The sequence below is a fragment of the Macaca fascicularis genome, chromosome 14 (genome assembly GCF_037993035.2).
Source record: "Macaca fascicularis isolate 582-1 chromosome 14, T2T-MFA8v1.1".
In the NCBI taxonomy this organism is placed as follows: Eukaryota; Metazoa; Chordata; class Mammalia; order Primates; family Cercopithecidae; genus Macaca; species Macaca fascicularis.
This window is the reverse complement of record NC_088388.1, coordinates 39,075,743-39,102,690: the sequence shown is the minus strand read 5'-3', so window position 1 is coordinate 39,102,690 and position 26,948 is coordinate 39,075,743. Positions and strand designations below refer to the sequence as shown.

The following is a 26,948-nucleotide window of genomic DNA, read 5'->3' as shown; positions in this document are numbered from 1 at the left end:
TCTAATTGAGTAGTCCACTATATCCATGAAATTTTTATGGATTTGTAATTCCATATCAATCATATACATGCTGGTATCTTTCTCTTCTGTTTGTATTTCTATGTTGTTTTATTTTGATTTTTATGTTGCCTATTCCTGCGTGAATACCATATGTCCTGTTTAAGAAATATTTATGAACTGTAAATTCCCATGTTAGCTTCTGTAAGATACATTCTCACACATTTTACAATCAAAAATGCATTTGTAATTGAGTTTAGCAGCTTTATTGATATAAAATTTACATGCTATACTGTTAATCACCCATTTAAAGTATTCAATTCAATATTTTTAATACATTCATAGGATTGTGCAACCATCCCCACAATCTAATTTTAAAAAATTTTGATTCCCTAGAAAGAAACCCTGTACCTGTTAGGAGTTATTCTCCATTCTACCCACTCCTCCCTCAGGCCTAGGAATTGATTAATCTATTTTCCATCTCTATGTATTTACCTACTATTCAGTTTTATATGGATGAAATTATATAATTGTGTATGTGTGTGACTGGGTTCTTTCATTTAGTATAACATTTTCAAGGTAGACCTATGTTGTAGCATATGTCATTTCATTTCTTTCTATTGGAAAATATTTTATTGGATAGATATACGTGCTGCATTATGTATGTATTAAGCTGATGGGCTTTTTTATTTTCTTCCTTTTTTACTATTATGAATAATGTTTTTATGAAAATTTATACGCAAGTTTTTGTGTGGATGCATTGTTTTTGTTTCTCTTGGATATATACCTATGAGTTGAAACTGATAGTATTGTAACTTTATGTTTAATACTATGAGAAATTGCCAAACTTTTTTCGAAAGATTCTGCACTGCTTTGCATCCCCATCTCTGTTCGGAGAAATACGAACAGAGTTTGAATTTCTTCATATCCTTGTCAATTCCTTTTTTTTGTCTTTTTCATTATAGCCTTCATAGAAGGTGAAAAATGGTATGTCACTGTGATTTTGATTTGTGCTTCTCTAATAACTATAATTTTTTTTAAAACCAAATACCGCATGTTCTCACTCATAGGTGCGAACTGAACAGTGAGATCACTTGGACTCGGGAAGGGGAACATCACACACCGGGGCCTATCACAGGGAGTGGGGAAGGGGGAGGGATTGCATTGGGAGTTATACCTGATGTAAATGACGAGTTGATGGGTGCTGACGAGTTGATGGGTGCAGCACAGCAACATGGCACAAGTATACATATGTAACAAACCTGCATGTTATGCACATGTATCCTAGAACTTAAAGTATAAGAATAATAAAAAAAAAAACCTTTGAATGTGCTTGTTGTCCATTTCTATATTTTCTTTGGAGAAATATCTATTCAAATCATTCATCCATTTTTAATTGATTTATTTGTGTTTTTATTGTTGAGTTATAAGAGTTGTTTACATATTAAGGAAACAAGTTTCTTATCAGATATATGGTTTTTGAATATTTTTCTCATTCTGTGGTTTACACTTTCACTTTCTTTATGGTATATTTTGCAGAAAAAAAACCACCAAAAAAAGAAAAACACCCGGTTTTGCTCTCTATAATAAGTAGGGTCTGTAACAAGAGCTATTAGGAGGAAACAGTTATAACTCTAAAATAAGTTTTAATTACATACCAAGGGCTTCGAATTATTCTCTAATTTAGGAGAGTAAATCTAGAACGACTAGGTAAACCATAGCATCAGGCTACCAGTGTCTAAACGTCCATCTTTTAATTTAACATTAAACATTGCCATAAAAGGATACAGAAGGTAAAAAATAAATGTCACCACCAGAAACTAATGAAAAATATTCCTATTCTTAACAGATTCAATAGGATAGGAATAAGAAAAATGAACCTGGAACACAGATACTTGGCCTTATGAGCTGAAACCCACCTGATGGCCACCCAAACTATGGAGGAGAGTCGGACTAACCTGATTCATTGTCTGCCTTTAACATTGTACTGCAGAGGCAACACAACCAAGGAAATTAACCACCTACTGCCCTTGAGCAGTCTTCTGAGCAGGCCAGAGTCATGCCCTGCTGCTTCTGCCCTGCCTCAGCTGTGCCTATTACTCTTTAAATCCAATAAAAAAAAAATGCCTACTAAATGAGTATAACAATATTTGGTTACATTGGTTCTGAATACAAAAATGTGAAGAAAAGGAGTGGGTGGGAGCAGATACTGGCAGCACCTGAGAGCCACGCACACTAGGAAGAGTGTCATCCTTGTTACATCCTTGTTTTGCCATGTTACGGAGAATGGCAAAACAACATTTTAAGTATAGGCCAGGAATCAGTAATCAACAAGATTCTACCTGTATAGAGCCATGCATGCTACATGAAGACTTTCAAGACACTATAAATTGGATCAGGGCATTTACACAAGCTCCACATCAGGTCAAGATCAGCAAGCTGAGGTAGAATCTGTCAACAATCAAAGGGTTGGTGAATGAACTATGACCATTTCACAAATGTCAGTCGAATGGAAAACACCTTTATAATATTCAGTATTCACACACACAGAGACTAGATCTAAGACAAAAAACAGGACCACAGCAATGAAGAAAGAGTTCTTTTTACTACAGGCTGCTGGAACAATTGGATAACCATATGAGAGAGTAGTATAAAGAAGGCTTATTCAAGAGTTGGTGAGGTTCTATTTCTTTTTTTTCTTTTTATTATACTTTAAGTTCTAGGGTACATGTGCACAACATGCAGGTTTGTTACATATATATACATGTGCCGTGTTGGTGTGCTGCACCCATCAACTCATCATTTAAATTAGGTATATCTCCTAATGCTATCCCTCCCCCCTACTCCCTCCCCACAATAGGACCTGGTGTGTGATGCTCCCCTTCCTGTGTCCAAGTGATTTCATTGTTCAATTCCCACCTATGAGTGAGAACATGCGGTATTTGATTTTCTGTTCTTGTGATAGTTTGCTGAGAATGATGGTTTCCAGCTGCATCCATGTCCCTACAAAGGACACAAACTCATCCTTTTTTATAGGTGCATAGTATTCCGTGGTGTATATGTGCCACATTTTCTTAATCCAATCTGTCACTGATGGACATTTGGGTTGATTCCAAGTCTTTGCTATTGTGAATAGTGCCACAATAAACATATGTGTGCATGTGTCTTTATAGCAGCATGACTTATAATCCTTTGGGTATATACCCAGTAATGGGATGGCTGGGTCTAATGGTATTTCTAGTTCTAGATCCTTGAGGAATCGCCACACTGTTTTCCACAATGGTTGAACTAGTTTACAGTCCCACCAACAGTGTAAAAGTGTTCCTATTTCTCCACATCCTCTCCAGCACCTGTTGTTTCCTGATTTTTTAATGATTGCCATTCTAACTAGTGTGAGATGGTATCTCATTGTGGTTTTGATTTGCATTTGTCTGATGGTGAGTGATGAGGAGCATTTTTTTCATGTGTCTGTTGGCTGTATGAATGTCTTCTTTTGAGAAGTGTCTGTTCATATCCTTTGCCCACTTTTTGATGGGGTTGTTTGTTTTTTTCTTGTAAACTTGATTGAGTTCTTTATAGGTTCTGGATATTAGCCCTTTGTCAGATGAGTAGATTGTAAAAATTTTCTCCCATTCTGTGGGTTGCCTGTTCACTCTGATGTTAGTTTCTTTTGCTGTGCAGAAGCTCTTTAGGTTAATTAGATCCCATTTGTGAATTGTGACTTTGGTTGCCATTGCTTTTGGTGTTTTAGACATGAAGTCCTTGACCATACCTATGTCCTGAATGGTATTACCTAGGTTTTCTTCTAGGATTTTTATGGTTTTAGGTCTATCATTTAAGTCTCTAATCCATCTTGAATTAATTTTCATATAAGGAGTAAGAAAAGGATCCAGTTTCAGCTTTCTACTTACGGCTAGCCAATATTCCCAGCACCATTTATTAAATAGGGAATCCTTTTCCCATTTCTTTTTTTTAAATCAGGTTTGTCAAAGATCAGATGGCTGTAGATGTGTGGTATCATGTCTGGGGGCTCTGTTCTGTTCCATTGGTCTATATCTCTGTTTTGGTACCAGTACCATGCTGTTTTGGTTACTGTAGCCTTGTAGTATAGTTTGAAGTCTGGTAGCGTGATGCCTCCAGCTTTGTTCTTTTGGCTTAGGATTGTCTTGGCAATGCGGGCTCTTTTTTGGTTCCATATGAACTTTAAAGCAGTTTTTTCCAATTCTGTGAAGAAACTCATTGGTAGCTTAATTGGGGATGCCATTGAATCTATAAATTACCTTGGGCAGTATGGCCATTTTCACAATATTGATTCTTCCTATCCATGGGCATGGTATGTTCTTCCATTTGTTTGTGTCGTCTTTTATTTCACTGAGCAGTGGTTTGTAGTTCTCCTTGAAGAGGTCCTTTACACCCCTTGTAAGTTGGATTCCTAGGTATTTTATTCTCTTTGAAGCTATTGTGAATGGGAGCTCATTCAAGATTTGGCTCTCTGTTTGTCTGTTACTGGTGTATAAGAATGCTTATGATTTTTGCATTGATTTTGTATCCTGAGACTTTGCTGAAGTGCTTATCAGCTTAAGGATATTTGGGGCTGAAACGATGGGGTTTTCTAAATATACAATAATGTCATCTGCAAACAGGGACAATTTGACTTCTTTTCTTAAGTGAATACCCTTTATTTCTTTCTCTTGCCCTATTGCCCTAGCCAGAACTTCCAACACTATGTTGAATAGGAGTGGTGAGAGAGGGCATCCCTGTCTTGTGCCAGTTTTCAAAGAGAATGCTTCCAGTTTTTGCCCATACAGTATGATATTGGCTGTGGGTTTGTCATAAATAGCTCTCATTATTTTGAGATACAATCCATCAATACCGAATTTATTGAGAGTTTTTAGCAAGAAGTGCTGTTGAATTTTGTCGAAGGCCTTTTCTGCATCTGTTGAGATAACCATGTGGTTTTTGTCTTTGGTTCGGTTTATATGCTCGATTACATTTATTGATTTGTGTATGTTGAACCAGCCTTGCATCCCAGGGATGAAGCCCACTTGATCATGGTGGATAAGCTTTTTGATGTGCTGCTGGATTCGGTTTGCCAATATTTTATTGAGGATTTTTGCATCGATGTTCATCAGGGATATTGGTCTAATTCTCTTTTTTTGTTGTATCTCTGTCAGGCTTTGGTATCAGGATGATGTTGGCCTCGTAAAATGAGTTAGGGAAGATTCCCTCTTTTTCTATTGATTGGAATAGTTTCAGAAGGAATGGCACCAACTCCTCCTTGTACTTCTGATAGAATTCGGCTGTGAATCCATCTGGTCCTGGACTTTTTTGGTTGGTAAGCTATTAATGATTGCCTCAATTTCAGAGCTGCTATTGGTCTATTCAGGGATTCAGCTTCTTCCTGGTTTAGTCTTGGGAGAGTGTAAGTGTCCAGGAAATTATCAATTTTTCTAGGTTTTCTAGTATATTTGCGTAGAGGTGTTTATAGTATTCTCTGATGGTGTTTGTATTTCTGTGGGGTTGGTGGTGATATCCCCTTTATCATTTTTTATTGCGTCTATTTGATTCTTCTCACTTTTCTTCTTCATTAGTCTTGCTAGCGGTCTGTCAATTTTGTTGATCTTCTCAAAAAACCAGCTCCTGGATTTATTGATTTTTTTGGAGGGATTTTTGTGTCTCTATCTCCTTCAGTTCTGCTCTGATCTTAGTTATTTCTTGCCTTCTGCTAACTTTTGAATGTGTTTGCTCTTGGTTCTCTAGTTCTGTTAATTGTGATGTTAGGGTGCCAGTTTTGATCTTTCCTGCTTTCTCTTGTGGGCATTTAGTGCTACAAATTTCCCTCTACACACTGTTTTAAATGTGTCCCAGTGATTCTGGTATGTTGTATCTTTGTTCTCACTGGTTTCAAAGAACATCTTTATTTCTGCCTTCATTTTGTTATGTACCCAGTAGTCATTCAGGAGCAGGTTGTTCAGTTTCCATGTAGTTGAGCGGTTTTGATTGAGTTTCTTAGTCCTGAGTTCTAGTTTAATTGCACTGTGGTCTGAGAGACAGTTTGTTATAATTTCTGTTGTCTTACATTTGCTGAGGAGTGCTTTACTTCCAACTATGTGGTCAATTTTGGAATAAGTGTGATGTGGTGCTGAGAAGAATGTATATTCTGTTGATTTGAGGTGGAGAGTTCTGTAGATGTTTATTAGGTCTGCTTGGTGCAGGGTTAAGTTCAATTCCTGGATATCCTCGTTAACTTTCTGTCTCGTTGATCTGTCTAATGTTGACCGTGTGGTGTTAAGGTTTCCCATTATTATTGTATGGGAATCTAAGTCTCTTTGTAAGTCTCTAAGGACTTGCTTTATGAATCTGGGTGCTCCTGTATTGGGTGCATATATATTTACGATAGTGAGTTCTTCCTGATGAATTGATCCCTTTACCATTATGTAATGGCCTTCTTTGTCTCTTTTGATCTTTGATGGTTTAAAGTCTCTTTTTTCAGAGACTAGTATTGCAACCCCTGCTTTTTTTTTTTTTCCATTTCCTTGGTAGATCTTCCTCCATCCCTTTATTTTGAACCTATGTGTGTCTCTGCATGTGAGATGGGTCTTCTGAATACAGAAAACTGATGGGTCTTGATTCTTTATCCAATTTGCCAGTCTGTGTCTTTTAATTGGAGCATTTAGTCCATTTACATTTAAGGTTAATATTGTTATGTGTAAACTTGATCCTGTCATTATGATATTAACTGGTTATTTTGCTCACTAGTTGTTGCAGTTTCTTCCTAGCAACGATGGACTTTACATTTTGCCATGTTTTTTGCAATGGCTGGTACCTGTTGTTCCTTTCCATGTTTAGTGCTTCCTTCAGGATCTCTTGTAGGTCAGGCCTGGTAGTGACAAAATCTCTAAGCATTTGCTTGTGTGTAAAGGATTTTATTTCTCCTTCACTTATGAAACTTAGTTTGGCTGGATATGAAATTCTGGGTTGAAAATTCTTTTCTTTAAGAATGTTGAATACTGGCCCCCACTCTCTTCTGGCTTGTAGAGTTTCTGCCAAGAGATCTGCTGTTAGTCTGATGCACTTCCCTTTGTGGGCAACCCGACCTTTCTCTAAGGCTGCCCTTAATTTTTTCCTTCATTTCAACTTTGGTGAATCTGACAATTATGTGTTTTGGAGTTGTTCTTCTCGAGGAGTATCTTTGTGGTGTTATCTGTATTTGATATGTTGGCCTGCCTTACTAGGTTGGGGAAATTCTCCTGGATGATATCCTGCAGAGTATTTTCCAACTTGGTTCCATTTTCCCTGTCACTTTCAGGCACCCCAATCAGACGTAGATTTGGTCTTTTCACATAATCCCATACTTCTTGAAGGCTTTGTTCATTTCTCTTTCCTCTTTTTTCTTTAGACTTCTCTTCTCGTTTCATTTCATTCATTTGATTTTCAATCGCTAATACTCTTTCTTCCAGCTGATCAAGTCAGTTACTGAAGCTTGTGCATTTGTCACATATTTCTCGTGTCATGGTTTTTATCTCTGTCAGTTCGTTTATGGCCTTCTCTGCATTGATTATTCCTGTTTCCCTGGGTATCAGCAGCGGAGGCTGCAGAACATAGAATATTGCTGAACAGCGAGTGTTGCTGTCTGATTCTTCCTCTGGAATCTTTGTCTCAGGCGTGTACCCCGCTGTGTGAGTTGTGGGTCTGCACCTAGTGGGGGATGTCTCCCAGTTAGGCTACTCAGGGGTCAGGTGGGTACTCAGGTACCCACTTGAGCAGGCAGTCTGTCCGTTCTCAGATCTCAACCTCCGTGCTGGGAGATCCACTGCTCTCTTCAAAGCTATCAGACAGGGGCATTTACCTCTGCCAAGGTTTCTGCTGCTTTTTGTTTAGCTATGCCCTGTCCCCATAGGAGGAGTCTACAGAGGCAGGCCAGCCTCCTTGAGCTGCGGTGGGCTCCACCCAATTCGAGCTTCCCGGTGGCTTTGTTTACCCACTTAAGCCTCAGCAATGACGGGTGCTCCTCCCCCAGCCTCACTGCAGCCTTGCAGTTAGATTTCAGACTGCTGTGCTAGCAATGAGGGAGGCTCCGTGGGCATGTGACCCTCTGGGTCAGGTGTGGGATATAATCTCCTGGTGTGCCATTTGCTAAAACCCTTGGTAAAGTGCAGTATTATGGTGGGAGTTACCCGATTTTCCAGGTGTTGTGTGTCTCACTTTCCCTTGGCTAGGAAAAGGGATTCCCTTCCCCGTTGCGCTTCCCAGGTGAGGCAGTGCCTCGCCCTGCTTCAGCTCTCGCTGTTCAGGCTGCACCAGCTGACCAGCACCGATTGTCCAGCACTCCCCAGTGAGATGAACCTGGTACCTCAGTTGAAAATGCAGAAATCACCCATCTTCTGTGTCACTCATGCTGGGAGCTGGAGGCTGAAGCTGTTCTTATTCGGCCATCTTGGGCATGCCCCTCGAGGTTGTATTTCTTAATTTGGGTAATGGTTATATAGGTGTTTATCTTGTAAAAACTCATGAAGCTATGAATTCTTTTACTGCACTTTTGTGTTTTGTAGTGAATTATGTTTCAAAATTATACATACTTCTACTTTCTACTTGGACTTCTACTTTCCTTGCTATGGTTCCATATTCACATCAATGCCATTCGCATTACTTATGTTTCCAACTGTCTTTGTCCTGAGAAAGATAATTTTCCAGAAAGTAAAAGGGGTTATTTGTATTATTGGAAAACAAGTAAAATCCCAATGTAAATGAATACATTATATAGTTTTACCTGACTTTTTTTTGTTAAACTAGTCAACATTTTTCTGATCTCCTGAAATGAATCAGTATTGCAAGTGTTCCTGCTTGCACTATCTCATTTAGCCATAATAATAATTCTATAATGTTGGCAACATTGTTATCTTCATTTAAAGCCTGTAGAATTTAGGCTAAGCAGTGACATTAAATGCCTAAGAAAGCAGTAAATTAGATTCCAAGTATGTCTGAATACAGTTCTCAACACCTTAACCAATGTGTCCTACTACATTTTACTAACTCACAAGTATGGTTAACAGATAACCAGCAATCACCTACTGTTAATGACATGATCTAATTTTGTATGTGCTGGATTAAGACTGGCTGTGGTAAATTCACAAAGATAATATAACCTTCGGTGTCTGTTGGTACCTATCAGGGTTCTTCTAGGTACACTCTGAAATTCTTCATATCTTTATAGCTCATAACTCTATTAATGTGCATAATAGAGCATTGTAATGCAATGTTCACATGCCTATAACTGCAAGTATATAGTAAAATCCCTTAAAGTTTTCAATGTCTTGTTTTCTTTAGCCCTACAGTTTAGCGCACAGGTGTTAGGTGATGCTTGCTAGATCGAGAAGAATAAACATTCAGGAAAACAAAAAAGCCTGTCACCCTCACCAAGACAAGCAGTTACTGCCATAATTTTATTTAAAGAGTACCCTAAAACATGTTCTTGTGCAAATGGGCACATCTCTACTACTATTTTGCAAATGGGCTAAAACATACTCAACATGAGCCATAACTTGCATATTCTTGAGATAATTTTTAGAAAGATCAGCTTTTCTGAAAGTATTTGAGCTTTAATGATTTAGTTATTTTCAAAACGGCTTGCAAGATTAGGTAAGTACCTGATGAATGAGCTGCATCCCAGCTTCTCTGAGAAAAAGCAAATTTTAATCTGTCCGCTAGAAACAATAAACATGAAAAAACTCTAAATCGAATGCATTCCACATAGTAATTGGGAAGCATTTCACTATTTCATATAACTCATGAAATGAATCGTGATTTTATGTTTGGTCAACTGTTATTATACCAAACAATTCAAGAAGCTGTATTATTTTTATATAGATGTAATGACATATATAATCAGTTTTCAGTTAATTCTGTTTTAAAGCAACAGGTTTGAACATGGGTTAATTGACGTATTTGTGAATGGCTATCATAAATATTAAAATAAAGTATACCACTATCAACCTTAAAATTACATAAAACCTCCACTGAGTTCTTAACAACACAATTCAGAAGAGGTTTCCAAATTTTGCTATGCTTCTCTATTGACATTTTGATATCTACTTTTTGTGGTGCCTGTTAAAACTGGTAAAAACTCATCATTAAACATTTAGAATTTATATAATAATTAAATAAAAATTTTATTTAATAAGTTTGTGAACTTATTTACTCACTGAGAGACAAAATTTGGGTATAATAGGTTACTTCTTTTTATGAAGATGTGGATTTTTAAAACAGATAGCTATCTTTCTGGGAGAGTTTAGCATTTACTTAGCTTAGAATCAGAGTAATGGATAATAACTATTAGCGTTCCATTTTCAGTCCATACCGCTTTTAAAATTTGAAAAACATAAAATATTTTTAAAACCCTTTTTGTCTTACTAATATTTTTTCTACCAACCAGTCTCTTGATTTCTAGGTCTTCTCATTGAAGGACTTTTGCCTTCGCCTGGGATTAAATATGTTACCAATACTATGAGACTCAGTTGATTATCTTTACTACACTGGGAGAGTAGTATACTTTAAGACAACCTGGAGGAAAATTTGTGTATTATTTTATTTTCACCTAATCTTTTCTTAGATCAGCATGAAGATGCCTGTAAGCAGTGGGTCACAGATATAAAGCGAAAAAGCAAGCAAATTGTAACTAATTGCAGTGCTACTGTAATTGTGTGATTCTTCATTTTAGTGTATTATAATTTGTTCTATTATAAATGTCAGAAGGGAGAGTATGACAAATGACCACATGATTTTTTTAGGCCAGTATTCTTGAGGTCAACCCTATCTGAATATATAGAACGATGCGTATTCGCTTCCTTTCCTCCTTCTCTTCTTTCTTGTTTCCTTCTTTCTATAAATATTTATTGATGCCAACAATGTGTCTGGCTGTGGACTAGATGTTTAAAATACTATGTAAACCAAAAAGTTAAAAAATTTCTTACCTTCTTGAAATTTATATCCATGTAGAATAAGACTGTCAGCAAACAAAAGATAATAAATAAATTAGCTAGCACTGTATTACATATTAGTTAGAAGTTAGCAGATGCTGAGAAAAAAATATATATATATATCAGGGGAAGTGGAATCAAGAGTGAGGAGTAACTTGGAGAGCAATTAGAGGGGCTTGAGGAGAGGAGTTACATTATCTCATCTATAATGTCGAGAATCATTGGAATAACTCAGCTGTCATGTTGAGAACAAACTATAGAAGAGACAAGATAGAAGCAAAGAGACAAGCCTGGCTACCGCAATAATCCAATAGAGAGATTACTATGGTTTAGATCAGAGTGGTAGTAATGGTGGTAGTAATGAGGGTGTTAGAAAGTGGTCAGATTTTAAATATATTTTGAAAGATTTTCTTGATGATTTGAATGTTTGATGGGTAAGAAAAAGAGAGAGAGAGAGACGATTCAAGATGTTGGATGTTAGCAATTGAAGGGACAGAGTTGCAATCAACCAGAATAAAGAAGGTTGTGGGAAGTACCTGTTTGGAGAAGGTAAACAATTAACAGTTAACTTTGAGACGTTCATTAGAAATCCAAGTGAAGAAATCAAGAAGGCAGTTGGATATACAAGCCTGTGAATATCTACTATGTAGTGGTCGACATATAGATGGTTATTTAAAGCCAAGAGCTTGGATGAAATCACAAGAAGGGAGTATATAGGGGAAAAATTGCAAAAGAACCAATGAATAGTTAATTAACAAATCAGAGGAAGAGAGAACGAGTGACCACTTAACTAGGAGAAAATGCAGACACATTAGATATCTTGGGAGTCAAAGGAAAAAGGTAAATCAAGTAGGTGAGAGTGATTACACTGCAGGAAGATAAATTTAAAAGACAGCGAATTGGCCGGGTGCGGTGGCTCACGCCTGTAATCCCAGCACTTTGGGAGGTCGAGGCGGGCGGATCACGAGGCCAGGAGATCAAGACCATCTTGGCTAACATGGAGAAATCTCATCTCTACTAAAAATACAAAAAAAAAAAAAAAAAATAGCCGGGCATGGTGGCGGGTGCCTGTACTGTAGTCCCAGCTACTCTGGAGGCTGAGTTGAGGCAGGAGAATGGCGTGAACCCGGGAGGCGGAGCTTGCAGTGAGCTGAGATAGTGCCACTGCACTCCAGCCCGGGCGACAGAGCGAGACTCTGTCTCAAAAAAAAAAAAAAAAAAACAAAGACAACAACTTGATAACTGGATACAGCAATGAATATGTCATTAGTGACCTTGTTTAAAAAAAAAAAAGGTGTCTGAAGTGTTGGAGGCAAACGCCCTCTAAAATCTGAATTTAACTGTGCCTTCTGTGGCAAAAAAATTCCCTCAAGTAAAAGTACTTCTCTCAGTAAAAGCTGGAAATGTTCTTTTTTGTTACCCTTTTTAAAATACTCAAGCCTCAGTCCTAGGAGTGTTTATTTGTATATGGCTCTTTATCTTTTTAAATATAGTGGTCATGACCACCAGCTAAGGTATCAAATTGGTCAAAATGCTGGCTTCATTATTTTATTTTCTATGATATCTGTTTGTCACTTAACCTCTTTGGCTTCTATGTACTCATGTCAATATTTACCCTCATGGGTTATGACAATTAAATAACCTTATGAAACACTTGGCACAATGCATGGCACATAGTAAGTATTTGATAAGTGATAGCTACTATTGTCATTATTACCATGTTATGGAAGGCCCTGGTGGCTTCACTGGAGTTACTTAGTCACTTTATAATTCTTTCCAGATCCTGTGAAATCTGCCAGGATTCCAAGTTAATCCTGGAAATCTCAGAACTTTTTCATTCATTGAAGAAAAGACTGTGTAAAGCTTTCTTGTTCTTGAACTTGGAAGTCTCTACTACTATAAATTTACGCAATTGAACTTAATCTCTCTGCAGAACTACAGCCCACTAGAGGCCCCTCAGGCAGCCTAACCTGCTGCTGTAGGGTGACTATTTCTTGGATATTCTTTTTGTTTGTTGAATGACTCATTGGCCTTTATCTCCTTAAACATCAGGTTGCTCAGGTCCTCACTTCTTTCACCTGGAGCTGCATATCTGCCCTAGTCAGGGTCCTCCAAAGCAGTCTGAAATGCTTTTGTCTGAAATTATCTAATATCTCCCCAGATGTTGGAAAGCATTTTGAATCTCAAGAATGCCTGTATAGGAAATATGAAATAGAGAGTTGGTAAAGATGTCCAAATAGTTTGAAGGAAAGTGGTGAAAGAAGGATAAGGGTAGATAATAGTTATGAACAGGAACTTGGAGTCAGAAGGTATTGGGTTCAAGTCCTGGCTCCTCGTTGATCTTGGGCAATATACTGGAAAAGCCCCCTAAGAGGACCATAAAGAAAATGTGTTGATCAATAAAGCTGATTTATTAAAATTACTTACAGCAAATAAGAATACCACACAGATAGTCTAAGTAGCTTTTTAGAAGGATGAAGTTAGGGAATAGTTTTCAAAGGATTCTCACGGCCTGGACTGGGTAATCAGTAGGTCTTGTAAGGCAGGAATTTGGTTGAAAATTGGGCAGAGTCCATTAAAAATAGACTGAGTTGGTGAGTACAACAGAATGAAGGCCCAAGAGCAGTCTTGCTGAGCAAGCAATTTGTTTTGAAAAGTAAGCTGTTTTATTTGGTTTGCAGTCGTATATTCTAGGAACAAGTATTTCCCAAAGCAAACAGCTTAGGGATTATTTTTTGGTTTCAGTATTACTAAATATACATTTAGGAAAATAATGTCTGGACTGAGTATTATTCCACACAGGAAATAAAGTTGGTTTCAGTTATTAGTATTTACGTTCTCTAAGCCTTAGTGTCTTTATCTTTGAAATGCATGTAGTGAGTAGTATATAGGATAAAGTATTGAAAGCACTTATGTCTGGTCATGATGTTTAGCAAATATTCAACATATGTTAGCATTATTTTATGATGAAATAAATTAGTAAATAAATAATCGTTTTATTATTTGTTGTTACATGATATCATTTTCATGGGTCTTATTGAATAAAACATATGCATTTTTATGCTAGCACCAAAGAACCCATGTTCAGATATCAGACCACCTAATTTTATATCCTGGAACATCACTTGCTAATGTGGCTCCTATGGTAGACTGTAAACTCTATTTAATTGTATTTTCATATCTTACGGTAGAAATATTAAAAGTACATTTTTCGATATTGTATTGCTAGTGTTCAAATGGAAATAACTATAACTAAAACATACGTGCTTGTGTAACCCACACCATTAACAATCATTGCTTTATTTGCAGAATGACATGAATTACATAGCATCCAGTGGACCTCTGTTCAAAGATGGCAAAAAGAGAATTGATTACATCTTGGTTTATAGAAAGACAAATATACAATATGACAAAAGAAACACATTTGAAAAGAACCTCAGAGCAGAAGGCTTGATGTTGGAGAAGGAGGTAGGTGCTTTACTATTATTAGTTATGTGATAAAATGTGTTGGAACAGATATAATCACTTATGGTTTAGAGAGGAAAATATGTATCACATGACTTTATAAAATACATAGTTCTTTTCTGTCAAATGTTAAATAAATGCATGTACATAGCCCTATTAAATATGTATTCACTTTTTAATCTATATAGTTCTGTACAATGTAAGTATTTTCAAAGGGCATGACTATTTTTGCAATTTTAAAAACTGAATAAGGAAAGATTATAGTCATGTAAAGTAGAAAACTTTATGAAAAGGAAAATAACATTTTGAAAGAAAAAGGTTTGCCAAACTATTAATGTCTGTTTTTTAGTGCTGGAACTGTGAGTGGTTTTCTTCCCAAATCTTTTTCTTTTGTGAGTTTTTAAAAAAATGTTCTTGGAAGAATTTATTTTTTCTAGTGAAACAATAAAAGGACCAAGACTCACTAGAAAAAAAATAGAAAGAGGCCGGGAGCGGTGGCTCAAGCCTGTAATCCCAGCACTTTGGGAGGCCAAGATGGGCGGATCACGAGGTCAGGAGATCGAGACCATCCTGGCTAACACGGTGAAACCCCGTCTCTACTAAAAACTACAAAAAACTAGCCGGGCGAGGTGGCGGGCGCCTGTAGTCCCAGCTACTCGGGAGGCTGAGGCAGGAGAATGGCGTGAACCCGGGAGGCGGAGCTTGCAGTGATGCGCCACTGCACTCCAGCCTGGGCGACAGAGTGAGACTCCGTCTCAAAAAAAAAAAAAATAGAAAGAAGGAAAAGCATATCCTCTATAATCCTAGTATCAGAGAAAAATTAAAAAAAAAATTCTCACTATTTTAGTTATACCTTGTATGGTTATAGAAAACACATATTAATCTCATTACAGAAAGAACAAACCTTAAGGTAGAAAATTAAAAGTATAGAAATGTACAAAATAAAAGCCAAAGTCAGTATCTACAATCTCTCAAATCATACCCTTCTCTCATTTGGTGGTCTTGTTAACAACTTGATTTTATCTTGCTAGGTGCCCCTCAGTATATTTTCTAAGTATATACAAATATATAAAATTTTACACAAAATCAGCCATGATATATATGTATATATACATATATACACACACATATGTATGTATGTATGTATCTATCTATCTATCTATATTATTCTGCTATTCACTCCTGTCATTTAGCAATATATTACAGATATCTTAAATTGCCATTACATTTAGAACCAACTCAGCTTTTTACTAGATACATATTATTACAACTAGGGATTTATCCAGCTGTTCCTCTACTGAGAAAAAAAATTAATTAACTATTACAGAGACACCTAAATTACTACTTTTTTTTTTTTTTTTTCCAGACTGAGTCTCATTCTGTTGCCCAGGCTGGAGAGCAGTGGCACGATCTTGGCTTAACGCAGCCTCTGCCACCCGGGCTCAAGCAATTCTGCCTCAGCCTCCGAAGTAGCTGGGATTACAGGAACCAATCACCATGGCCACCTAATTTTTGTATTTTTAGTACAGACGAGGTTTCACCATGTTTGCCAGGCTGGTCTTGAGCTCCTGACCTCAAGTGATCCGCCCACTTCGGCCTCCCAAAGTACTGGATAACAGGCGTGAGCCACTGCTCCCGGCGCTACCACTGGGTTTTAACTAGTTGTAAAAAATAGGAGCAACAAGAAAAACAAAAGAAACAAAAGAAAAAAAACTGTTTTTGATGAAATATCTAGATAATTGCTAACAAGCTTTATCAGAGTGTTAGTAGGCACTTAGATATAATATTGGAATCCCTTTTCCCCCACAGAACATCTCCTGGAATTAGTTTTCTGAGGAACACCCATCAGGAAGTACTAAATTGCAGTTTGGGGTAGCCCTAGAAAAGCTAATCCATTTAGGCCAGACACGATGGCTCGCGCCTGTAATCCCAGCACTTTGGGAAGCCATGAAGGGTGGATCATGAGGTCAAAAGATCGAGCCCATCCTGACCAACATGGTGAAACCTCATCTCTACTAAAAATACAAAAATTAGCTGGACGTGGTGGCGTGTGCCTGTAGTCCCAGCTACTCGGGAGGCTGAGGCAGGAGAATCACTTGAACCCGGGAGGCAGAGCTTGCAGTGAGCTGAGATGGCGCCACTGCACTCCAGTCTGGAAGTCTGGTGACAGAGCGAGATTCTGTCTCAAAAAAAAAAAAAAAAAAAAAAGAAAGAAAAGAAAAACTAATCCATTTATGTTTATTAAAATCCTTTAATATGTATGAAATAACAAACACACCATGACTTGGCTCTTTACGAGGAAAGAATTACTCATACACAACCTAGAGTTATGGAGCCTGGCAAGTATAATTCTGACTTCAGTTTTCTGTTGACTCCTTTTGTTGTTTCTTTATTATTCCTCTTCCAGGAAGTTTTAACCCAGAATATTCCGCCTCCTCCCCCAATCACTGGTGGCTAATTAAATAAAGAAGTACTTACTGGAAAAAAAAAATCTCATTAAGTCAGTGTTGTGTGATAGACTTTTATTCTTTTGATATCCTTGTGACTTCTCCTCCATATAAATAGAATTAATCACTCTTCATCTGCTCCCAGAGCAGTTTATACATAGATCTTACTATGATACTGGTATTTGTTTTCTCACATATCTCCAACTATTTATTCATTCAGCACATTATTTTGGCTAGCACTGAGCAAGCTGCTGAGAAATATGATAAGTAACAAAGTAACAAACTCACTGCCTTGACTAAATTTATAGTCAGTATAGGAGTCAGACATGAAATCTGTATATTCCTAACAGGTATTGCTCTCAGCTTCTACCTAGTTTTCTTGCCAGAAAGCTCAGATTCTCAGTTCTGAATCTTCCTCTTCCTTGTTCCTCCAGACTTTTCCCAAGAATAATACTGGATGTTACTCATCCAAAAAGGGTCCTGTTCTGCTTTTAAAAGGAAGTCTCTTTATTCTTGAGCTCTCACTCTCAAATCACTCCCAAATGGCGTCTTTGTTTAGATTGACTCTCAGCAGGACAGTGTCCATTTGTCTACTGTTATTCCTGAACAGAGAGGGTTCTCACCCACAATTACAGTCCTTTTAGTCCACATTCACATTCTTAGGATTTGTTTCCTACTGTTAAATAAATTGCCAGGACAGCATGATCAGGAGGTGTATTCAACCTCAATAGAATATTGTTGGAACCAGCCGTTGCTGCAAACTGCTGCCATTGTGTTGAACACAAGTTACCAGTCTTGACTTCCTCTGTCCTCCCAACTGTGTACCTCTGACTTAGTTTCCTAAAAGTGAAAAGGTTTAAGCTACCCCAGTTTTCCAGAATAGATATTATTAGTTTTGAAGCTGAGTTGGGAGATTTTTATATTTTCCCTCTGAAAAGGCCGTAGAAGCCTTATGAAATTTTACCCAAACCTCTGTAAAAACTCTGTCTATTCAAGCAAGGGAAAGTACTACAAATTAAGAAAACAAACAAAAAAACTTGTTACACTCTTTCCACTTGAATAATGCTTGCACAACTAAGAGTACTTCAGAGACTGCACAAGAAAGATGATCTCACCCAGGGTGACTTTCAATCTACACTTACTAATACAATGCTTAAAATTCTTTACTAGGATAACCTTTATCATTTGAACCTGTGATAAGTGGCATAAAAGGAAAGTAAATGGTGCTAAATGGCTTGCAACAATGGCAGTGGTATGGTCTGGAGGGTGAGGGGAGACTAGAAGAAAGGGAAGGAGGGAAATTTTAAAAATAAACTTTGAATTGAGATTTGAAAAATGAATAGTAGCTGATGTAGGTGAATAAAAGGGCTAGATGTGGTTTTCAATACTGGCTGTATATTAGAGTCAAGTGGTGATTTTTTTAAACTATGGATGCCAGATCCCACCACAGCATAGATCAATTAAAGATCACGATGGTGGTGGGACGGAGGATATGGATATTTTTCAATACCAGAAAAAAACAGGGTACTAAATGAGGTTGGAAAGAATGAATGCAGTTAAGTCATTCTTTTTTGTTAGTTTAAGACTTTTGATCAACTTAAGAAAAATGGGAAGTTATTGAATAATTTTAAGCAGGTTAGTATCATGATCACATTTGTTTTCAAAAAAGATAAATTTGGATTACTGAAAAGAACATAGATTTGAAGAGCAAGACTGGATGCACAGAGATCATGGGCGGCATTAGAGACGCAGTTTGTATCAGCAATGTGTCTTTCTCTTAGACTTGAAAGCTATGAGCTATCACATCCTATGTTCTTTCCACTCTGTGCTAACAATTTGCAGCGTGACTTTGTAAAGACATAATTTTAAAGTTTTCTCTCAAGAGTGAATCTCCTGCCTCTTGGGAATTTGGGGTGGAATAATTAAATAATAATGTGAAGTGTGAAGGCAGTGGGTGTTTTGTTCTCTGAGGAGCTTGCCTTCATTAGAGCTGAACAGAATAGTGCCAGATTGGCAGCTTTTGATTCCTGGGGAAAAGGTAATCTTTCTCCCTGACAGCATCAGCCCCGCATCAGGCCCCTGCCCAGTAGCTGCAAGAAAATGAAACTACATTTCTTTTCTTCTGCTTTGTTTTTTAAGTAGAGGTATAGATAAAGAGAAATTAAGTTGAATAAGTTATGAAAGACGGTTATTCATGTTGGTTGATAAAGATCTCTATATATTTTAAGACATACAAAATGAGAAATGTTACGTGTGTGCACTTAGCTTGACATTTTACTCGTTGATAGTAGTTACTATAATGCAGAAACATCCTTCTAAAGCATCCCCTTATTGAAGTGTATTAGATTATTTTACATCCTAGAGGTTGAGAGTAATGAATTAATAACCAGTACTAGGCAAGCTGTTCATGATGTTAATTTGAATCCTGACACAGCACCCTCTTCCAGAACAGTCCAGGCTTATTTGCTTTCTTGTCTCCATCACACCGGCTTAGATATAAATTACATAAAATGTGTTCTCAAAATAGGTTAACTTATTTATCCATTTTATAAATGCTTAGTGCATGCCTACTGTGTGTTCAACACAGAGCTAGGTGCTAGGGATACATAAGCAAAACAACGAATCTTCTCTCCTGACTTCGACAGAGCAAATGAAAGTAAAAATGCTATAGAAAAAAAAAAAAGAGAGAGGCAATAAGAAAGATAAAGCAAGGGCAGACAAGAACTAGCAAGTGATCAAATGATGGAAGTGGAATGAGTGAGACAAAAGGTATTAGCAGAGGAGGTTATGGGATATCAAGGGTAAGATTATAAAAGGCTCTGTAAGTCACTGAAGAAACTTTGGCTTTCTCTGTGGATGAAATTAGGTTCTAAGAAATGGCATGACCTGACTTACATTTAAATAGGTCATCCTGACCCTAGTGCAAAGGGTCAAGACCACTGGGGACAAGAGCGTGAGCAAAGGGTGCTGCTTGAAAGTACTGCAGGAGTCTCAACCGAAGATGATGATGATATAAACCAGAGTGATAGCTGTGAAGGAGGCAGAGAGGGATCAGAATCTGGCTATATGTACGGTAAAGTAAAATCAGGAACAACCTAGTAGTAGGAGACCCAAGTTTTCCTGCAGTTGAGCTTAAATCTTCCCAGATCTTTTCCAGCATTCATCACATATTAGTCACTCTTTCGTGCTACTACTGTACTATGGCAACCAATATGCCCAGACTTCAGGAACCACGATGTTCTGAAGGCGAATGAGACCTCCATTCACACCAGAATAAGGCCCAGCTCCTGAAAAATTATTTCTTGTCCCAAGATCTATCTATTTCACAATAGAAATTTTACTTTCAAACCCTGCATGGAACCATTAGGAAGAATGCAAATGATCAGTGTGTTCTCAAGGTCTTGGTTACTCAGTCTTACATAGCCCTACATGTCAAACATCTCAGTCTGGATGTAGATTCGTTTTTGTTTGAGTCTAGACTCATTTATTTTCATGAAGGTCACTCTTCCAGCTTCTGGGAAAAATGAGGACTAGATAGGTTTTCTGTAATCTTCAGGGTCTCAGTTTCTCTCTCCTTGAATTACCTCTGAATAAGAATTCATGTCTCCCCAGGAACAAAAAATAAAGTATAGGCATAGAACAATTTAATACATCGAGATGAAAAAGACAGATCTTCTAAATAAACTATAAAGTCTACAGAAATAGTTTTGTTTTGTTTTGTTTTAAGAAAATTTATGCCCAGTTCAGAGTAAAACGTTTAACTCATCAAGTTAAACCTTGATTCAGGTCACTGTCCTTCAGAGTTCTTCCCAAATCATAGGTTAATGCTGGCTTTATGCTTATGCAACTGAAAGGTCTATAAAGAAGGTTTACAGCGCTAAGGAAGAGGCTCTACCAAAGATGAATTGAGTAGACAGAAAGATTCAGGCTTTGAAAGTAATCATCATTTTGGGTAGTTTCTTATTTGAGAGACATGCTGTCAACTGAGAAAAAATATTTCTGGAGAATTTATTAGGCATGGACACTTGATGAGGCACCCAAACTTTTACAACATTCACACTCTGTGAGGCAGAGATAATTTTCTTCATTTTCCAGATGAGAAAACTGAAGATAAGAGTGGTTAAATAATTTTTCTAAGGCCATAGAGATAGTAAATGGTAGAGATAGAATTTCTACTTAAGTCTTTGTAATTCCAAATACCATGCTTTTTCATTTATACCATGTGATCTCTTCCAAGTAGGCAGTAAAGATTGAGGAAATTCAAACTACGCTTGGTGAGAGGCAAGTTGGTGTAACACTGGTAGCCAACACGATGATTTCAAATGAAGGATCTTTGTCATCATCTTACCTAAGAACTTTTGTAAGCATAAAGCAAGAAAATGTATAATAAAACTTGACACGTCTGTCACTTGCCCTGGATGAAGGAGTCATTCAAATAGATGTATGCTTACGCTTCATGTTTTAAAAAGTTTTTCTCATCCCTATCATTCCTGCACAAAAACTTTTCCACCAAATTTGGAAGATTCACTAAAAGATACTGGAAAAAAAAATCACAATCTTCTCTTTTCTTTCAGTGACAGATTTCCAGCTGGGTGATATGTTTTTGAACAAATGGTTATTTGAATGAATCAACAGTCACTTTAAAAAAATTATATACATTTTTCCAAGCATAGATAATATGTGTAACTTTGGTTGGTCTGAATTCAAAGACCTATAGATATTTGAGACATATTATGTTTACTTCTGGCATTGTCAGTTTTCATTTTAATAATCCTTTGTCTTTAATTTGAAACAAATGTATTTTAAATAGGAAAAGTCCTTTGGAATTTGCACTGACATGAAAGCATCTTAAACTATTTTCCCATGGTGATTTGCAAAATACTAGTACCTCAGTAAGCTATGGGGAAAAAACAATCCTTGATCCAGAAGTTTGGAAATTCAGCATAGTTTATCTCCTGCTTGGATATTTTTTAGCAAATGCATGCATATTAAAGTGTCTTAGAAGTCCTCTAATGAGAAACCCAAAATTTAGTTGATCATGGAATGAGCCCCCACTTCTTTGCTTCTAATACTCTATGGAACAAACTGGCAAATCCTGGTCTGTGAAGGTGCCTGCCCAATGGAAAGGGTAGCCATGTTGCCTTCTAGGTTTGAATATTAGGCCAATGACATTGGTTCTCTAAATATTGTCTAGAAATGTTGGTAATACAAAAATAAAATATCATCTGGCAAATCCATGAAACTAGCCCTGCTTAGAATTTGGGGCTATAGTAATATATGCATATGAAAACTTTATAGTTTGATTTTAAAACATACATGATTTTAAATTAAATTGAGTTATTTCTACCCTATTCTGGAGCTTTTAAGATTCATATGTTTCTTGATAAATTACATCTAATGGAAATACAATGAACAGTGTTAATCAAATGGAGCTCAGCTGTGTCTAACCTGGTGGGTGCATCTAAAGGGAAGCAAAAAACAGTTCTTTTATTTCAGATGTTTTGCTCCTATAATCACATGAAGGATAAGCTCTGTGTAATTCAATGTTAGAATGGACATAAACTTGTTCCATGCTCTATGAACCTCAGATACTGTAGGATCTTCAGGGAATAACTGTGTTGGCTTTCTTTCAAAACAGGGTCCAATATGAACATGAGTGATATATGATGCCTAGGGAGTCAGTTATTTATTTAGTTATTTTAGACTACTAAACCAAATCTAAGAATCGTGATGATTCTCTTATTCAAAAGGGTATTAGATTAGCAAACAATCCTGGAATTTCCAAGAATTAAACCACAGTACCCCATTTTGTAAAAGCTCTCTACATAATCCTTATGCATACTTGACTCTGCTTAAAAACCTTTTGTCTAGTCAAAGACACTTTAATTCTTACTTGTTAATACAAGTAAAAGTGGATGAAAAGATGAAAGAAAGAAAGCAAATATGACAACTCTATGAGCTAACAGACTTGTATGATTTATACCCAATTTTTTTCCAGTATTATCACAGGACCAAGCACATAGTTTGAGGACCTAGTAGTTACTCAATAAAATGTAGTAGAAAAATTAGTGAATTAGTTAATAAATGACTGGTGGTAACTGGCAGTATTTTCTTCCCCCTCTGAACTGGAATGGCGTCATGATAAAAAGCCCATCAAAAATAACTCCACATTTTTAATTGGTTCATGATTGATGTTCTGATTGGGGATTCTGTATATTGAAAATCATCAATGTAAGAAAATGCACTAATGCACATACATGGTTATTTCTTGTACATAGTGTCATTATTACATTTTTATCAAGGTTTTTCTTCATTAAGATTTTTTTATCCATATACATTTATTTTAAATCAGTGACAGTGATCATGCATAGTCAAGGGGACAATGTTCTTTATTCCCAAATCAAACTGTGGCATGATATCATCAGCTCTGATTCTAAATAATGTTGCCTATCTTACTATCATTTGCAGCCAGCTATTGCAAGCCATGATATAATGTTTATTAAAATTCACATTCCATGGGACACGCTGTGCAAGTATGCAGAGAGGCTGAATATCAGGATGCCCTTCAGGTACTTTCAAATTTTACTTTATTTTATCTCAATATGTATTAAAATGAGTCTATCTTTTGCATCACCTTAGAGCAAGAAATGCAACCTCTTCTACAGAGAAAATGCTTTTTCTTTCAAAATTTCGGTTATTCTGGACAGTTATTTTCTTTTCTTCCTAATTTGTTTGTCTAATTTGGTAAACTTTCTGATTCCCTGGACACTATGTCATTTCAAGGTGGACCTGCCTAGTGGGAAAGTAAAACAGTTATTTTCCATTTTAACTTACAACAATTTGCAAGATCAGTCTCACTTCTTATTTAATATGGGTGGGCAGAACCCTTCTTAGTTTTGTGGAAGGCTGAAAGTGTAAGTGCATAGCATTTTCTTTGTGTATAAATTGTCGTCCTCCATATAGTCATTAGCAAGAATCATTTCTCAGGTCAGTGCAACCAGGATGGTTTCTTAATTCTGTCCTCAATAACAAGAAATAAATGGTAATAGGAGGACTGCTTCTTTCAAGATTTTCCAGTCCTTCCTTTAGGCAAGTAAAGATTAAATAGGCATCCGTTTCCCTATATTGAGTATCTTGTGTTTTATGCAGAATGTGTCACTTTCCTCCATCATTTCTCACAGTAAAATTCAACAAAGCTCTTACTATGCAAAGTATTTACTCACATTGAAGACATGAACATGTACACTGATGTGGAGCTTAATATGCTTCCTCAGTTGCTACGGTTTTAAAAGGTTAAGCACAAACAAATTGCCAAGTAAGAGCCTCTAGATAATGAATATAAGTGAAAATTAAGTACAATCCAAAAATATGGAGAAATTTCTCAGATCTGGTAGCATGAAAGACTCCAACTCTGGTAGGAGTGCTGATATTCTCAAATATTATGACAAACCTCTACAGTATTCAAGATAAAATGTGAGGTATTGAGCCTCATCTTCTTAGTCATTTAAAACACCTAGGGCTTCAAAGATGCAACCATAGTCATTGACCATAAATCATAAATTAAGTGTTGAAAACTACTGAGGAATCTTCTTGATAATATTAGAATTAAACACCTAAATTAATTAGCTTATATTCATGCTTGGCTAAGGCTTTAAAAATTCTCTGTAGAGTTGATATTTAGAATATATGCAAATAATTCCTCAAAGATCTTGGCAAAAAAAAATAAAATTTTAAAAAAGATAAATAAAGGAAATAATATTTCCAATTCCTCAGCACCTTATAAAAATAATGAGTAAGACTCCTTTAAAAAATCCTGAGGTTTGTGTATTTTTATGAAGTACCTCTGAAAGACGCCAGTAAGCACCTGTGAGATATTATTTGTGTTATGGTTAGAGAGTTTGAAGTTAGTAGAGGCTAGTTTCGATTCTGGTCATTATTTTGAACTAATTTTGAGGGTACAGCTAGGTAAATTTGCATTTGTGGTAAACAACATTTCTTGAGTTCTGGAATTTTTCTATCTTCATGCTATATAACCTTCTAAAAAGTCTTTTAAAATACTTGACTTGGACTTATTACAGATGATAATGTATAATAATAATATGCTGATAATGGCAGAATACTTGCTCTTTGCTGAAATTTATTCTGTGGTCTGTGCATATTCATGTTATACAAAACCATGCAGCATAAAAACAGCGAAATAAATTTTAAACTCTCAAATAATTTTACACGTAGCAATCTTCAAATTTAGCATAGATATGGTTAATAATCACCTTTGTTTTTTCACAGTGGGAGTCAAACTTAATAAAAATATTCTGAAATTCAATTTGAAAACATTTTCTGTGAGCCTTACAACTTTTCATAGCCTCCACTTTGTATCTTATGATTATAGTTGAAACACATATAAAAATATTAACTGAAGTATAATTTATAATTGTGAAAAATAAAATATTTCATATGTTATCATTAGTGGATATAAGCAAATTAGAATACAACTTTGCAATGAAATATAATTAGTTTATAAAATGAATGGGTACAAAGATTTCTTAGTGATTTTGGGGAAATATTAACTAAAAAATTTTAAATAAAATACACAGCATATGCAATTATTCATACAAGGTGATTTCAATCATGTAAAATTTATAGCAATGGAATTGGAATGAAATATAATAAGAGATTGAAAGGATTGCTTCTGATGAATGGAATTGTGGTTCTCAGTTATTTTCTTTATATTCTTACAAAAGTATATATTTTCCATAAGTTCTAATTTGACTGCATTAATGTAAACACAGGATGCAAAAGAATGACACAAGATAATGACCTGTTTTCTAATATCAGGAAAAAAATTGCTACAGAAAAAAATCTAATAAATTAATCCTAATTTCAGGATCTTTCATCATGCCCCTATTCTATGATTTCATCATTGTTTCTAAGCATCATAACTGAATTTATGTACAAACTAGTTTCCTTGTAGATTAAAGAGGAGAAAGCCCTTAGCAACTATCATAAGCATGTCATTTCAGTACACATCAGTATAAAGTTCAGTTCAGGTTGAGTGAACATGGTATAAAATATGTTCAAAGAGGCAGCATGACTTCCACCTGCCTCCTCTAGACTTCATATGAAACAGATGTTTGCCATGATTCCAGAACATTGGTTCCATTTTTTCTGTCCATTGTTGGCATTATTTAACTTAGCTCTGGCACAACCACCTATTATTAAGATGTAATTATAATTTCATTCAATAGAATAGTGAAATATAAATACAACCTCAGTGTCTTGATTAGCTCGGGATAGTAGAACAAATTACCACAGACTGGATGTCTTAAGTAACAAACATTTACTTGTCACAGTTCTGGACACTGGAAGTCTGAGATCAAAGTGGCAGCATGGTTGGGCTCTGGTGAGGGCCCTCTTTTGGGGTGTATCCTCACATGGTAGAAGGAGGGATAGCTAGCTCTCTGGCCTCTCCTGCAATTCATGAGGATTCCACCCTCATGACCTAAGTACTTCCCAAAGGCCCCACCTCCAAGAACCATTAAGTATTGGAATTTTAACATGTGAAGTTTTGGGGAATACAACTGCTTTGTCAATTGCAATTGGTAACAAATGTTTGCCTTACCCTTAGTATTTGATTTTCATAATTTCAAAAAAGGCTTTTCTTTCTTTAATACATGTTCATTCTGCAGTACTCTATCCAGGAAAAGTCTTATAGAGAGAATGGGAACACATTCTATGGTGTAGTACTTCTCATATTGCTCTTTCCACCATCTCAGTTGGATTTTACTAATTTAAAAAACAATTTGGCCTCTTTTCTTTTCCCTTATTTCTGCCTTTTCAAATAAACTTCAAGGAACTCTTAGTGATGGAATAATTGTTATTCCCTTACCTTAGATTTAAAAAATCGTTATCACAATTAATTTCTTTGTTTCTCTTCCTAAGAAGTACATTAAAAACATTCCCTTGCTGGATTCTGAGTGACCTTCCTTTGTATGAAGTAGAGCTTAGGTCTTCAGGCTATGTGCCACCAGTGTTCCTCTGTCCCAAGGGAGATTTTGAAGAGAAT

General features: G+C 36.3%; 1 protein-coding gene across 8 annotated transcripts in view; it reads left to right on the top strand.

Annotated features, from left to right (window-relative positions):
* The window catches only part of ANO3 (anoctamin 3), a 476,116-nt gene that overhangs the window by 301,716 nt on the left and 147,452 nt on the right, over positions 1-26,948 (top strand). For all 8 annotated transcript variants that reach the window (XM_074012595.1, XM_015434966.4, XM_074012596.1 and 5 more), the window contains 2 exons: positions 14,283-14,441; positions 23,354-23,454. In XM_074012595.1, the coding sequence (XP_073868696.1) occupies positions 14,283-14,441; positions 23,354-23,454 (260 nt within the window). The remainder of the gene's footprint in view (positions 1-14,282; positions 14,442-23,353; positions 23,455-26,948) is intronic.